This window comes from Sinocyclocheilus grahami, unplaced genomic scaffold (assembly GCF_001515645.1).
Source record: "Sinocyclocheilus grahami isolate Dianchi unplaced genomic scaffold, SAMN03320097.WGS_v1.1 scaffold241.1, whole genome shotgun sequence".
Taxonomy (NCBI): domain Eukaryota; kingdom Metazoa; phylum Chordata; class Actinopteri; order Cypriniformes; family Cyprinidae; genus Sinocyclocheilus; species Sinocyclocheilus grahami.
This window is the reverse complement of record NW_015505420.1, coordinates 1,112,618-1,125,030: the sequence shown is the minus strand read 5'-3', so window position 1 is coordinate 1,125,030 and position 12,413 is coordinate 1,112,618. Positions and strand designations below refer to the sequence as shown.

At 39.0% G+C, this 12,413-nt stretch overlaps 1 protein-coding gene across 1 annotated transcript; it reads right to left on the bottom strand.

Annotated features, from left to right (window-relative positions):
- Window positions 1-3,823: 3,823 nt before the first annotated feature.
- LOC107597952 (adenylate kinase isoenzyme 1-like) lies at window positions 3,824-8,309 on the bottom strand. Its single transcript, XM_016289165.1, has 5 exons — window positions 8,270-8,309; window positions 6,062-6,225; window positions 5,849-5,965; window positions 4,002-4,193; window positions 3,824-3,910 (listed from the first exon to the last, which is right to left on the bottom strand). Exons 1-5 carry the CDS (start codon window positions 8,307-8,309, stop codon window positions 3,842-3,844), a joined length of 582 nt encoding a protein of 193 aa, XP_016144651.1. The 3' UTR covers window positions 3,824-3,841.
- Between the last annotated feature and the right edge of the window lie 4,104 nt (window positions 8,310-12,413).

Genomic DNA, 12,413 nt, shown 5'->3' with positions numbered 1-12,413 from the left:
GTATATATATATATATATATATATATATATATATATATATATACTGTATATATTACCTTTTCTGTTTAGCTTTAATTTATTCTTATTTCAATTTTAGTGCTTGGCTAAGCCCTGCTGCTTCACAGTGATTTTAGAAGAGCTACAGGTTGTTGTTAGGATTAATGTCGAGCTGTTCTAAAATCACTGCAAACCACGGTTTCACAGTGTGCATCGGTTTAATAGAACGATTACTACGTATAGCTGGGAAGATTTCATAAAAAACACACAGCAGCAAAATTCTATTTAAATTCTATTACATTCAATTATTTAAATTAAATTACAATTATTTATCTAAAGCGCATTACAAACTTTGACTGAAGCAAAAAAGTATTTCAAAATCAGACAATGGAGAAATAAAAACTATTAAAGTTGCTGATTATATCTATAGTAACAATATTTTTATCTTTTAAGTTTATTTATATGCAAATATTTTAGTATTTTGACCGCATGTTAAGGCAGACTCTTTTGGTTCAATTTGCGCTCCATGACTACCTGGTTTATGGAATTTTCTGCACAGCATCATGGGTAATGTAGTTTTTCCACAACAAATTCAACTGTTAACACAATTATTTAAAAAAATAATGCCAGCGGATGACATCAACAAAAGCATATACCACCGATTAACAACCTCAGAGCTCACAGTTGGTCTGTCTGTAACGGTTTATCAGTTATTGTTAAAAATCAATTCCTGTTATGGAGAAAATTTTGGCGAAAAATCATAAAAAGTTATTATTAAGAGATAAAAAAGTTGATATGACTTTAAAAGTCAAAATTATGACTTCAGAAGTTTAAATCATGTCATACTAAGTCAAAATGATGATAATAATAGTATTCTTTTGCCTTTTTAACTCAATTTCGATTTAGCATAATTGTAAGTATTTGTCATGATTATTAATTTTTGTTAAAATTTCAACATATGTCATAATTTGGACTTTTCTTCCTATAATAATGACTTTTAAAGGGGTCATATGATGTTGCTAAAAATGACATTATTTTGTGTATTTGGTGTAATGCAATGTGTTTATGCGGTTTAAGGTTCAAAAACACAATGTACATTATTGTTTCTCCTCTATGCCCTGCCTTTCTATCTGGAACAGTGTTGTAAATACAACTTAACCACTGATTTCTATTCGTGTCCTCTTCCTTTGGAAGACCAAACTAAGTATTTTCGCTTTCGCAACGAAACACACAGTGTCTTCACAACATGGCGGCGGCGGCGGTAGCAGCAACAATAAAGTTTCGCCTTCTTGCTTTGCGTGAACATTTGGGCGGCGTTATGCAAATCTTCCCACATCATGACATAGATATGGGGGGCGTGTTTGAACGAGGCGTTTTAGGAGGACGTGGACCAGTCTTAACTTTTATAAATAATATCTTTTTGGGTTTGAGACTTTAGTCTTTGCAACTTTAGGGATCTTATCTATTCACGAACAGCTTGTAACACTCCAAAGAGAAAGGACAACTTGAAATTGCATCGTATGACCCCTTTAAAGTCAAAATTATGACATACTAAGTCATTATGAGATGAAAAGCCGAAATTATGACTTTAAAAGTTGTAATTGTGACATACAGTACCAAGTCAAAATGACATAAAAAAAATCTTAATTATGAGATAAAAAGTCACAGTTATGACATACTACGTTATAATTCTGACATTTAAAAATTATAAATGATGATATAAATATAGATTTTTTTTTTGCCTTTTCTAATCTCAAAAATTAGATTTAGCATGTAATAATTTTGACTTTTTGTGCTATAATTATGACTTAATTATTACGACTTAGCAAAGCATGATTTTCTTACGCGGCAGTAATAAGCTTCCATATGTTTCACAGAGTATTTCACAATGGCTTGCGCACACCTCAGACAGTCATAATCAAGGACCGGATCTATCTCTTTTATAATAACGTATACAGTGTAAAGATGATTTTCAATCTGGAGCACTAAAGGAGGAGAACTTGTGAAGGTAGTATTTGATTAAAGTCTGGATCAGTGTGAACATTGGCAATGAACACACAGAGAGAAAAGGCATTTGAATGTCAGCTTGACAAAACCGTACATAAAAGTTTAAAACAGCTTTAAAAAGTCTGAAGGTTACCGAATCCCTGTGTAGTTGAAGAGAGTTATGAAGTTTGACTTTAAATATGAAAACGTACTTACAGTCTGTGAGTCAGAACAGCCGGCATTGTAGTCTACTCTACCAGGATCAGGAAACAGTCCTCCATAGAATGTGCGGCACACATCTAAATATTTGGGTTGAACTGTTCTGGAACAGTGTTGTAAATACAACTTAACCACTGATTTCTAGTCGTGTCCTCTTTTGGAAGGCCAAACAAAGTAGTTTTGCTTTCGCAACGAAACACACGGCGTCTTCACAACATGGCGGCGGCGGCGGTAGCAGCAACAATAAAGTTACGCCTTCTTGCTTTGCGTGAACATTTGGGCGGCGTTATGCAAATCTTCCCACATCATGACATAGATATGTGGGGGCGTGTTTGAACGAGGCGTTTTAGGAGGACGTGGACCAGTCTTAACTTTTATAAATAATATCTTTTTGGGTTTGAGACTTTAGTCTTTGCAACTTTAGGGATCTTATCTATTCACGAACAGCTTGTAACACTCCAAAGAGAAAGGACAACTTGAAATTGCATCGTATGACCCCTTTAAAGTCAAAATTATGACATACTAAGTCATTATGAGATGAAAAGCCGAAATTATGACTTTAAAAGTTGTAATTGTGACATACAGTACCAAGTCAAAATGACATAAAAAAAATCTTAATTATGAGATAAAAAGTCACAGTTATGACATACTACGTTATAATTCTGACATTTAAAAATTATAAATGATGATATAAATATAGACTATTCACGAACAGCTTGTAACACTCCAAAGAGAAAGGACAACTTGAAATTGCATCGTATGACCCCTTTAAAGTCAAAATTATGACATACTAAGTCATTATGAGATGAAAAGCCGAAATTATGACTTTAAAAGTTGTAATTGTGACATACAGTACCAAGTCAAAATGACATAAAAAAAATCTTAATTATGAGATAAAAAGTCACAGTTATGACATACTACGTTATAATTATGACATTTAAAAATTATAAATGATATAAATATAGATTTTTTTTTTTGCCTTTTCTAATCTCAAAAATTAGATTTAGCATGTAATAATTTTGACTTTTTGTGCTATAATTATGACTTAATTATTACGACTTAGCAAAGCATGATTTTCTTACGCGGCAGTAATAAGCTTCCATATGTTTCACAGAGTATTTCACAATGGCTTGCGCACACCTCAGACAGTCATAATCAAGGACCGGATCTATCTCTTTTATAATAACGTATACAGTGTAAAGATGATTTTCAATCTGGAGCACTAAAGGAGGAGAACTTGTGAAGGTAGTATTTGATTAAAGTCTGGATCAGTGTGAACATTGGCAATGAACACACAGAGAGAAAAGGCATTTGAATGTCAGCTTGACAAAACCGTACATAAAAGTTTAAAACAGCTTTAAAAAGTCTGAAGGTTACCGAATCCCTGTGTAGTTGAAGAGAGTTATGAAGTTTGAATGTTTTATACACCCTGTGGAATGCGTGACAGTTTGAAAGACAGTTGCTAAGTATTCCAGCTGGTTGCTAAGGTATTACTAGTCAAACACACAATCCAGCTGAGAGACCTGATGGATTTAGTCTCAGGTTGGATTTTCTGTTAAGGCAGCAATGATGAGTACAGTATTATATGAGAGAAAAGGCAAAAGAATCACCCAAACAAGAGTTTGTTGTCAAGTGCCATTTACTTCAGCTCATCAATAGCTTTTTCAACAATAGCAAATACCTCCTCCACCGGCAGCTCAGAGTTAATCTGGAGGAGGAGAGAGAAATCATGGAGTTAAAGAGAGAACCGATCTCATGTTGGACTGAAGCATCATATTTCTGTCAGTGTTTCTGCTCACCTTCCTAACAATGCTGCGCTTCTCATAGTAAGCGATGACGGGCTCAGTGGCTTTGTAATAGAGATCCAGACGCTTCTTAATGGTCTCCTCGTTGTCGTCTGCACGGCCGCTGGTCTCTCCGCGCTTCATCAGCCTCTTCACCATGGTCTCGGCTTTAGCGTCGACGTACAGCAGCAGAGCTGGAGCGCCGATCTGACAGACAGAGAGGTCTGAATGACTTCTCATGGAGTTTTTGCGTTTTGATAACCAGATTATGTGTGTGCTTGTAGGTACAGGTCATTCGGGAGATTTGTGGCTTGTGATTTACTACTAATATAATTAACAGCATACTGAACTTACTCGTATGTTTTCACTGATTACACTGTTGTTTTGTACTGGACATGAATGTGAAATAAAACCAGAATTTCATATTTCAACATTTGCTTTTTACCTGAAATTTCCAGCATTCTTTAATGGGTTATTAAAGCAGTAAGCCCCGAGAAGCCGTGGTTTACAGTGAATTTCTAACAGTGACGCGAAGCGGAGTGCCTAAAACCCCCCTTAGCTGTTATAAATTCACTGTAAACCACGGCTTCACGGGGTTTATTGCTTTTATAAAACGGTTATTCCATATACGTAGTTAGGTACATGTAATTATATTAATAAAAACAGTATTCTCCCACCAAACAATGTAGTTCCTCAGAAACACTTGTGGTTGCACCAAAGTGGTTGCTGAGCAACACACAAAGTAAACAAAGGCGTATGTTTGTAGAGTAATTTACAACAGCTTTGAACGTGGCTCAACCAATCAGAATCAAGGACCGGAACTATCCGTTTTATAAACAGAATTGAATTGGACGTAAACGTTGTTATTTTTCAAATAAGAATACTTTAACTATGTATTTGTTTTATTTACACTAGCGGTCAAAAGTTTGGGGTCCGTAAGAACTTGATCAATGTTTTTGAAAGAAGTCTCTTCTGCGCACTAAGGCTGCATTTATTTGAACAAAAATACAGCACAAATTGTGAACTATTATTACAATTTAAAATAGATGTTTTCTATGTGAATATATTTTAAATTTTAATTTATTTCTGTGATCAAAGCTGTATTTTCAGCATCATTACTCCAGTCTTCAGTGTCACGTGATCCTCCAGAAATCATTTTAATATACTGATTCGCTGCTCAAGAAATTTGAATTCAAAACCGATTTTGAAAACAGTTGTGCTGCTGAATATTTTAGTGGAAACCGTGATACATTTTATTTTTCAAGATTCACAGATGAATAGAAAGCTCAAAAGAAGGGCTTCTATTTGAAATAGAAATATTTTGTAACATTATAAATGTCTTTACTATCACTTTTGATCAATTTAATGTGTCCTTGATGAACATAAGTATTATTTCTTGCAAAAAAAAGCTCTTATTACCAGCAAACTTTTAAATTATGGTGTATTTCTACATGCAAAAAAACCCCTGCTAAATTCTCTTATATTGTGTGGTTTATTACAAGACTCAATTCAATTATCACTCATATACTCAGTTATCAATTCAAATTTTAAAAAGTAGATGAATTCCAAATGTGATATAATGTAAGGGTTTTGGGTTTTGGCTTTATGTTAATGGTAAATAACTGTCAATGCTTTACTGTATGCACATATTTAGGTAACAGTTTAAGAATCGGACAATGAAGTCACCCATTGTTGAGCACTAATGGCGATTGCATCTGCTCTGAAATTCACAGTTCAGCAACATTCACTTCAGATTACATGATTTCAGTCCTGAAATCCAGCCACAAATGACACCATTTGCTGAGATTGACATGCATATTGTCTTTGAGTTGGTGTGGTTTGTGTGATGTTGTTCTTTATACCTTCTTCTCAAACTCCTCTCCCTGTTTGACCTCACGAGGGTATCCGTCGATCAGGTAGCCCTTTGAGACGTCAGCCTTGGCGATCATGGCTTCTTTGATCATGTCCAGAACTGTGTCCTGCAGAAATCAGAGCAGCATCAGAATGAACAGCGGGGCGTGACGTCAGGACTGAGAAATGCTTTTATCCAGGATGTGAAGGGTGATTGGACTGACCAAAGGCACGAGTTCTCCCTTCTGCATGATGGCCTGGAGCTGTTTGCCCCTCTCTGAGCCGGATGCCACCTCCGCACGCAGCAGGTCACCTGAGGACAGGTGAGTGTAGCCATACTTTGCCACAATCTTCTCACACTGGGTGCCTTTTCCAGAGCCGGGGCCACCTGATATAAGAACACTTTGATTTCAGCACAATGTGGAACTATTATGATTTGTTAGAAGTTATTTTGAAAGAGGTCATCTGCGCACTAAGGCCGCATTTATTTGATCAAAAATAGAGTACAAATTTTTCAATATTATTACAATTTAAAATAGATGTTTTCTATGTGAATATATGTTCAAATGTAATTTATTTCTGTGATCAAATCTGAATTTTCAGCATCATTACTCCAGTCTTCAGTGTCACGTGATCCTCCCCCTAACCATAGCCCATCACAAAGACATCTCAAACAATGTCATCTTTGCATTAAAAATGACATAACTGAGCGAATGACACTTAATGACAGTTGTCATAAACATGCATAAAATCTCCTTCATATTCATGACATGTGTCATGTCATGATTATGAAGGTGTTATGTCAGTCTTATGCACACCCCTTCAAGTAAAGTGTTACCGTGATTTATTTTGCGTGTGTGTTTATTGCAAAATATAATACAATAAACACGTTTTTTTGTAACTACATGCACTGAACACCGTGTTCTCCATTTTTTTGATGTAGTGTCTAATGAATGATCTGTAGTGTGTATATTATTGACTAATGTGTGTATGATTTGAAAGCTTTGTTTGATTTTGAGTGCAGGTGAAATGGCTTTAAAACGATTGTTTGAATTTGCCAGAAGAGTCAGGGGTCCTGTGAATTTAGTTTGAAGGTTTGGATTTGTGTTAAAGGTTTTGAGAAAATGAGTGATGGTTTCAAGAAATGTGTTTTAGCATTTCAGAAAAAACTGTAACCGATCAGAAAGTTCACAATCATTTCTGATGTGGTTGATATGAGCAGATTCTGAATTAATGCTGAAATGCAGACTCAGAAGGAGAAACGTTGCTCCAAGCATTAGTGTTTCCCAACAGAGTCCTGTAACACTGTCACACACTGACCAGCAACACTTTATACATTTACACTCCTCTCTCTCTCTACACACACACACACGTTGGGTTTTCATGTTTTATGAGGACTCTCCATAGGCGTAATGGTTTTTATACTGTACAAACAGTTTTTTCTATCCCCTTACCCCAACCCTATCCCTCACACTAGATTAAAAAAAAAATAACTTCATTCTGTACGATTTATAAACTTGTTTCCTCATGGGAACCAAAAATAATAAATGTCTCCACAAGGACAAGGATTTTGGATATTGCCATCTTTGTGGGGACATTTTGTCCCCATAACGTAGGGTATGACTGAATTGCACTCATCATTGTCTCTTTGTCTGTTACTGTATGTGAAGTCCAATATTTCTCAAATTCCTACTGTCTGAGCTAAACATTTACCAAGAGTGAGGCCAATAAACTTTGCTCCAGATATGAATTTATGAATCTGAGTTTACTTTTTCCCCCTCTGAGGTCGACTTGTAAGTCCATTGTCTTTTGCGCTTAAAACATTGTCGATTGTCTTTTGCTAGCCTCTTCATGATTGATTTATATGTCCATTTTCCCCTTATCAATTATGATCCTTACAATTAAACAAGCTGTTTATGCTGAGGGTGCTTAAATGATTAGTTCACTTCCAGAATAAAAATTTCCTGATAATTTACTCACCCCCATGTCATCCAAGATGTTAATGTCTTTCTGTCTTCAGTCGCAAAGGAATTAAGGTTTTTGAGGAAAACATTCCAGCATTTCTCTCCGTATAATGGACTTAAAGGTGACCAATGGGCTGAAGGTCCAAATTGCAGTTTCAATGCAGCTTCAAAGGGCTCTACACAATCCCAGCCGATGAATAGGGGTTTTATCTAGCGAAACCATCGGTCATTTATATACTTTTTAATAACAAATGCTCATCTTGCACTAGCTCGACTTCACACATTACGTAGTCACGTCGGAAAGGTCACGCGTGACGTGTGCAGAAGTACCGTCCCGTGTTTACAAAGCGAATGTGCAAAGTCAAATGCCCTTTACAAAAAAAAAAGTTAAAACAACAATGTTGGATGATTTTGAAGTTGGAGGAGAAACTGAGATGGACTTTTTCGCCCTACCCTACCTTTTTAAACCGGAGTACACAGATGAAGAGTTGCGTGACCTTTCCAACATGATTACGTAATACGTGAATTTGCGAATGCGCATCGCGGAGCTAGTGCAAGATGTGTATTTGTTATTTTTTTTTAGAAAATGACTGTTCGCTTTGCTAGATAAGACCCTTATTCGTCAGCTGGGAGAGCCCTTTGATGCTCCTGTAACACTGTCACACACTGACCAGCAACACTTTATACATTTACACTCCTCTCTCTCTCTACACACACACACACGTTGGGTTTTCATGTTTTATGAGGACTCTCCATAGGCGTAATGGTTTTTATACTGTACAAACAGTTTTTTCTATCCCCTTACCCCAACCCTATCCCTCACACTAGATTAAAAAAAAAATAACTTCATTCTGTACGATTTATAAACTTGTTTCCTCATGGGAACCAAAAATAATAAATGTCTCCACAAGGACAAGGATTTTGGATATTGCCATCTTTGTGGGGACATTTTGTCCCCATAACGTAGGGTATGACTGAATTGCACTCATCATTGTCTCTTTGTCTGTTACTGTATGTGAAGTCCAATATTTCTCAAATTCCTACTGTCTGAGCTAAACATTTACCAAGAGTGAGGCCAATAAACTTTGCTCCAGATATGAATTTGTGAATCTGAGTTGACTTTTTCCCCCTCTGAGGTCGACTTGTAAGTCCATTGTCTTTTGTGCTTAAAACATTGTCGATTGTCTTTTGCTAGCCTCTTCATGATTGATTTATATGTCCATTTTCCCCTTATCAATTATGATCCTTACAATTAAACAAGCTGTTTATGCTGAGGGTGCTTAAATGATTAGTTCACTTCCAGAATAAAAATTTCCTGATAATTTACTCACCCCCATGTCATCCAAGATGTTAATGTCTTTCTGTCTTCAGTCGCAAAGGAATTAAGGTTTTTGAGGAAAACATTCCAGCATTTCTCTCCGTATAATGGACTTAAAGGTGACCAATGGGCTGAAGGTCCAAATTGCAGTTTCAATGCAGCTTCAAAGGGCTCTACACAATCCCAGCCGATGAATAGGGGTTTTATCTAGCGAAACCATCGGTCATTTATATACTTTTTAATAACAAATGCTCATCTTGCACTAGCTCGACTTCACACATTACGTAGTCACGTCGGAAAGGTCACGCGTGACGTGTGCAGAAGTACCGTCCCGTGTTTACAAAGCGAATGTGCAAAGTCAAATGCCCTTTACAAAAAAAAAAGTTAAAACAACAATGTTGGATGATTTTGAAGTTGGAGGAGAAACTGAGATGGACTTTTTCGCCCTACCCTACCTTTTTAAACCGGAGTACACAGATGAAGAGTTGCGTGACCTTTCCAACATGATTACGTAATACGTGAATTTGCGAATGCGCATCGCGGAGCTAGTGCAAGATGTGTATTTGTTATTTTTTTTTAGAAAATGACTGTTCGCTTTGCTAGATAAGACCCTTATTCGTCAGCTGGGAGAGCCCTTTGATGCTGCATTGAAACTGCAATTTGGACCTTCAGCCCATTGGCCACCATTAAGTCCATTATGGAGAAAAATCCTGGAACGTTTTCCTCAAAAACCTTAATTTCTTTGCGACTGAAGACAGAAAGACATGAACATCTTGGATGACACAGTGGATAAGTAAATTATCAGGAAATTTTTATTCTGGAAGTGAACTAATCTATTACGGTAATGCTACAGTAAACTGCCCTCTAGCGGTGAAATATAAAACTACACACGTTTGGCGGGAGAACATTATTTTGGCTGTGCTTCGGCTCTGTTTCTCTGCGCAGATGAATGCGATTCGATGCACTGTTTACACAGATAAAGGACATATTCTCAGAACAGATGGACAAGTTACAGATTCTTTGTTTTTACAACCAGTATTTTGTGGGACATTTGCCATTTTGTCTAATCGTGTCAATTTTCATGTTCGTAGCAACAACAAACTTTCATCTTTACACTGCCAGAGCTGCTTATCTCTGTGTACGGATCACGTGACACACGTGAAATGCATGAGCGAATGAGGTATGCATGTTATACTGCATTCACGGCATGTCGTTTACTGTTGGTGTGTTCGACTTGAAGCGGCGCTGGGCAGATCGATCTGTGTATGACATCAAAATACCGCTAGAGCGATTAGACAGCAGACACCTCCTTATGTTCCCTTCTGAGGGAACTTCGAACTGCGTCCTCTAGGGGTCGCTATGGGGAACGCCTTCAGCGTGACTGGTGTCTGAAGCATACATTTAAAAACGACAATAACATTGGCCGGCGACAGCCTATGACCTCATTACCCGGCGCGATCACAGTATAAAAGGGTGCTGGGATAACACTTCATCCTCTTCTTCATCTTCATGATTGCTTTGTTTGAAGAGTGCATTCTGGTAAGAGAACGTATCTCTCCTCTTTAAACCATGGTGAGCACTAGTAAGGCATTTAAGAAGTGTGTGAATCCCTGTCCTCGTTATTTGACACCTGATGATACACACGATCTTTGCGTCTTTTGTTTGGGTGAAGAGCACGCGCGCGCGATGTCCTCGAGAGGGCAATCTGCGTGCATTGTGAGCGTTTTTCAATGAAAAAGCTCCACTCTCCACTCCATCAGCTCCCCGCGGTTCAGGACCCGCAGCTGCTGATGCATGGAGGAAAATTAGCTCATGGGGATCGCAGGTGGACCTGGCTGATGAGCCGAGAGAGTGTCTTTCCCGTTCACGTTCGTCAGTTGTGGACGAGAGTGAACTGCTGGATGACGATGCTATTTCTCTTACATCATCTGATCTAGTGGCTAGTGCTCTGCTGGCTCCAAGCCAGGAAGAGCAGGAGATGTCGGATGAGGTTGAGACTGAATCCTCTCATTCCTCCTGCTCTGCGTATGCTGAGTTGCTTGAGATTATGGAACGCACCACGGCGAGGCTTGATTTGGCGTGGAAACGGGTTGAGAAAGTGGTGCCTCGAGGCCGCCTCTGTGAGCATTATCTTTCTGATCATAACCCTCCAGCTCAAGTGAGCCTTCCATTTCTTCCTGATCTCCACGTGGGGATTGAGAAGGCTTGGAAAACTCAGTTTTCATTTTGTATGCCGATACTGAGCGGATGTGTGAGAACGGTTATGAGAAGATGCCCCCTATTGAAGAGATGCTAGCCAGTTATCTCTCTGTGGGTGAGACATCTTCTCTTAAGACTCCCTCCCTGCATTCCAAACCCCTTCGATATACATTTAGTTTGAATGGCAGGGCGTACGCAGCAACAGGTCAGGCTGCAGCTTCATTGCACACCATGGCGGTGCTTCAGGCTTATCAGGCTGACCTGTTGGAAAACCTGGATAAAGGTCAGGGCTTATCCCCTGATGAGATGGCTGAGTTGCGTCGCACCACAGATCTCCGTGCCACTAAGCAGACCGCCACTGCCATTGGCAGATCTATGGCGGCCATGGTGGTTATGGAGAGGCATCTGTGGGTGAACCTGGCGAATATCGGATGAGAGAAAAGGGCTTTCTCCTTGATGCGCCAGTTTCCCCTTCTGAGCTTTTTTGGCACTTCCGTCGAGACGGTGGTCAAGAAGTTTGTGTTTGATTATGTGAGTCCTTCTCTCTACTTGAGAGATGGGTACTTTTCCCCTGGGCTATTAATCGCTTCGGCCGAGCTGGGTTCTTCTCCCTTAGCTAAGGGTCGAGCCCTTCACGCTTTGAGCACTGTGGCAGTGACATCAGTTAGTTTGGCCCCTTGCGGCCTCCCTGATTGGTTGCCCCTATTTTGTCGAGCCTAGCAGTGCTCCTCTCACCTCGGAGGGTTACCTTTGAGCATACCACTCCCAATTGAGCATCTGAGGCTTCCTCTCATGGAAAAGTAGGTCCTACGCTTTTGGAGCTCCATTGAGCAGCAGCCTCAGGTTGTTAGGCCTCTCTCTGCCTCCCTGTTAGGCTGCTCTCTTTGTTGGTGAGTTTAGCAGTGCTCCCCTCACCTTAGAGTGTTACCTTTGAGCATGCCGTTCCCAACTGAGTGTCTGAGGTCTCCTCTCATTGGGTCCTCCGCTCCTTGGAGCTCCATTGAGCAGCAGTCTCAGGTTGTTAGGCTTCTTTCTGCCTCCCTGTTAGGCTTCGCTCTTTGTTGGTCGAGCTTAGCAGTGCTCCCCTCACCTAGA

Bases quoted from the DNA above. Each gene is read 5' to 3' on its own strand.
- LOC107597952 (XM_016289165.1), bottom strand. From the start codon at position 8,309: ATGTTGGAAAGGTCACGCAACTCTTCATCTGTGTACTCCG. The intron at 5,966-6,061 runs GTCAGTCCAATC...TGATTTCTGCAG, and splicing joins AGGGAGAACTCGTGCCTTTG to GACACAGTTCTGGACATGAT. The intron at 4,194-5,848 runs GTATAAAGAACA...TCTGTCTGTCAG, and splicing joins GAGAGGAGTTTGAGAAGAAG to ATCGGCGCTCCAGCTCTGCT.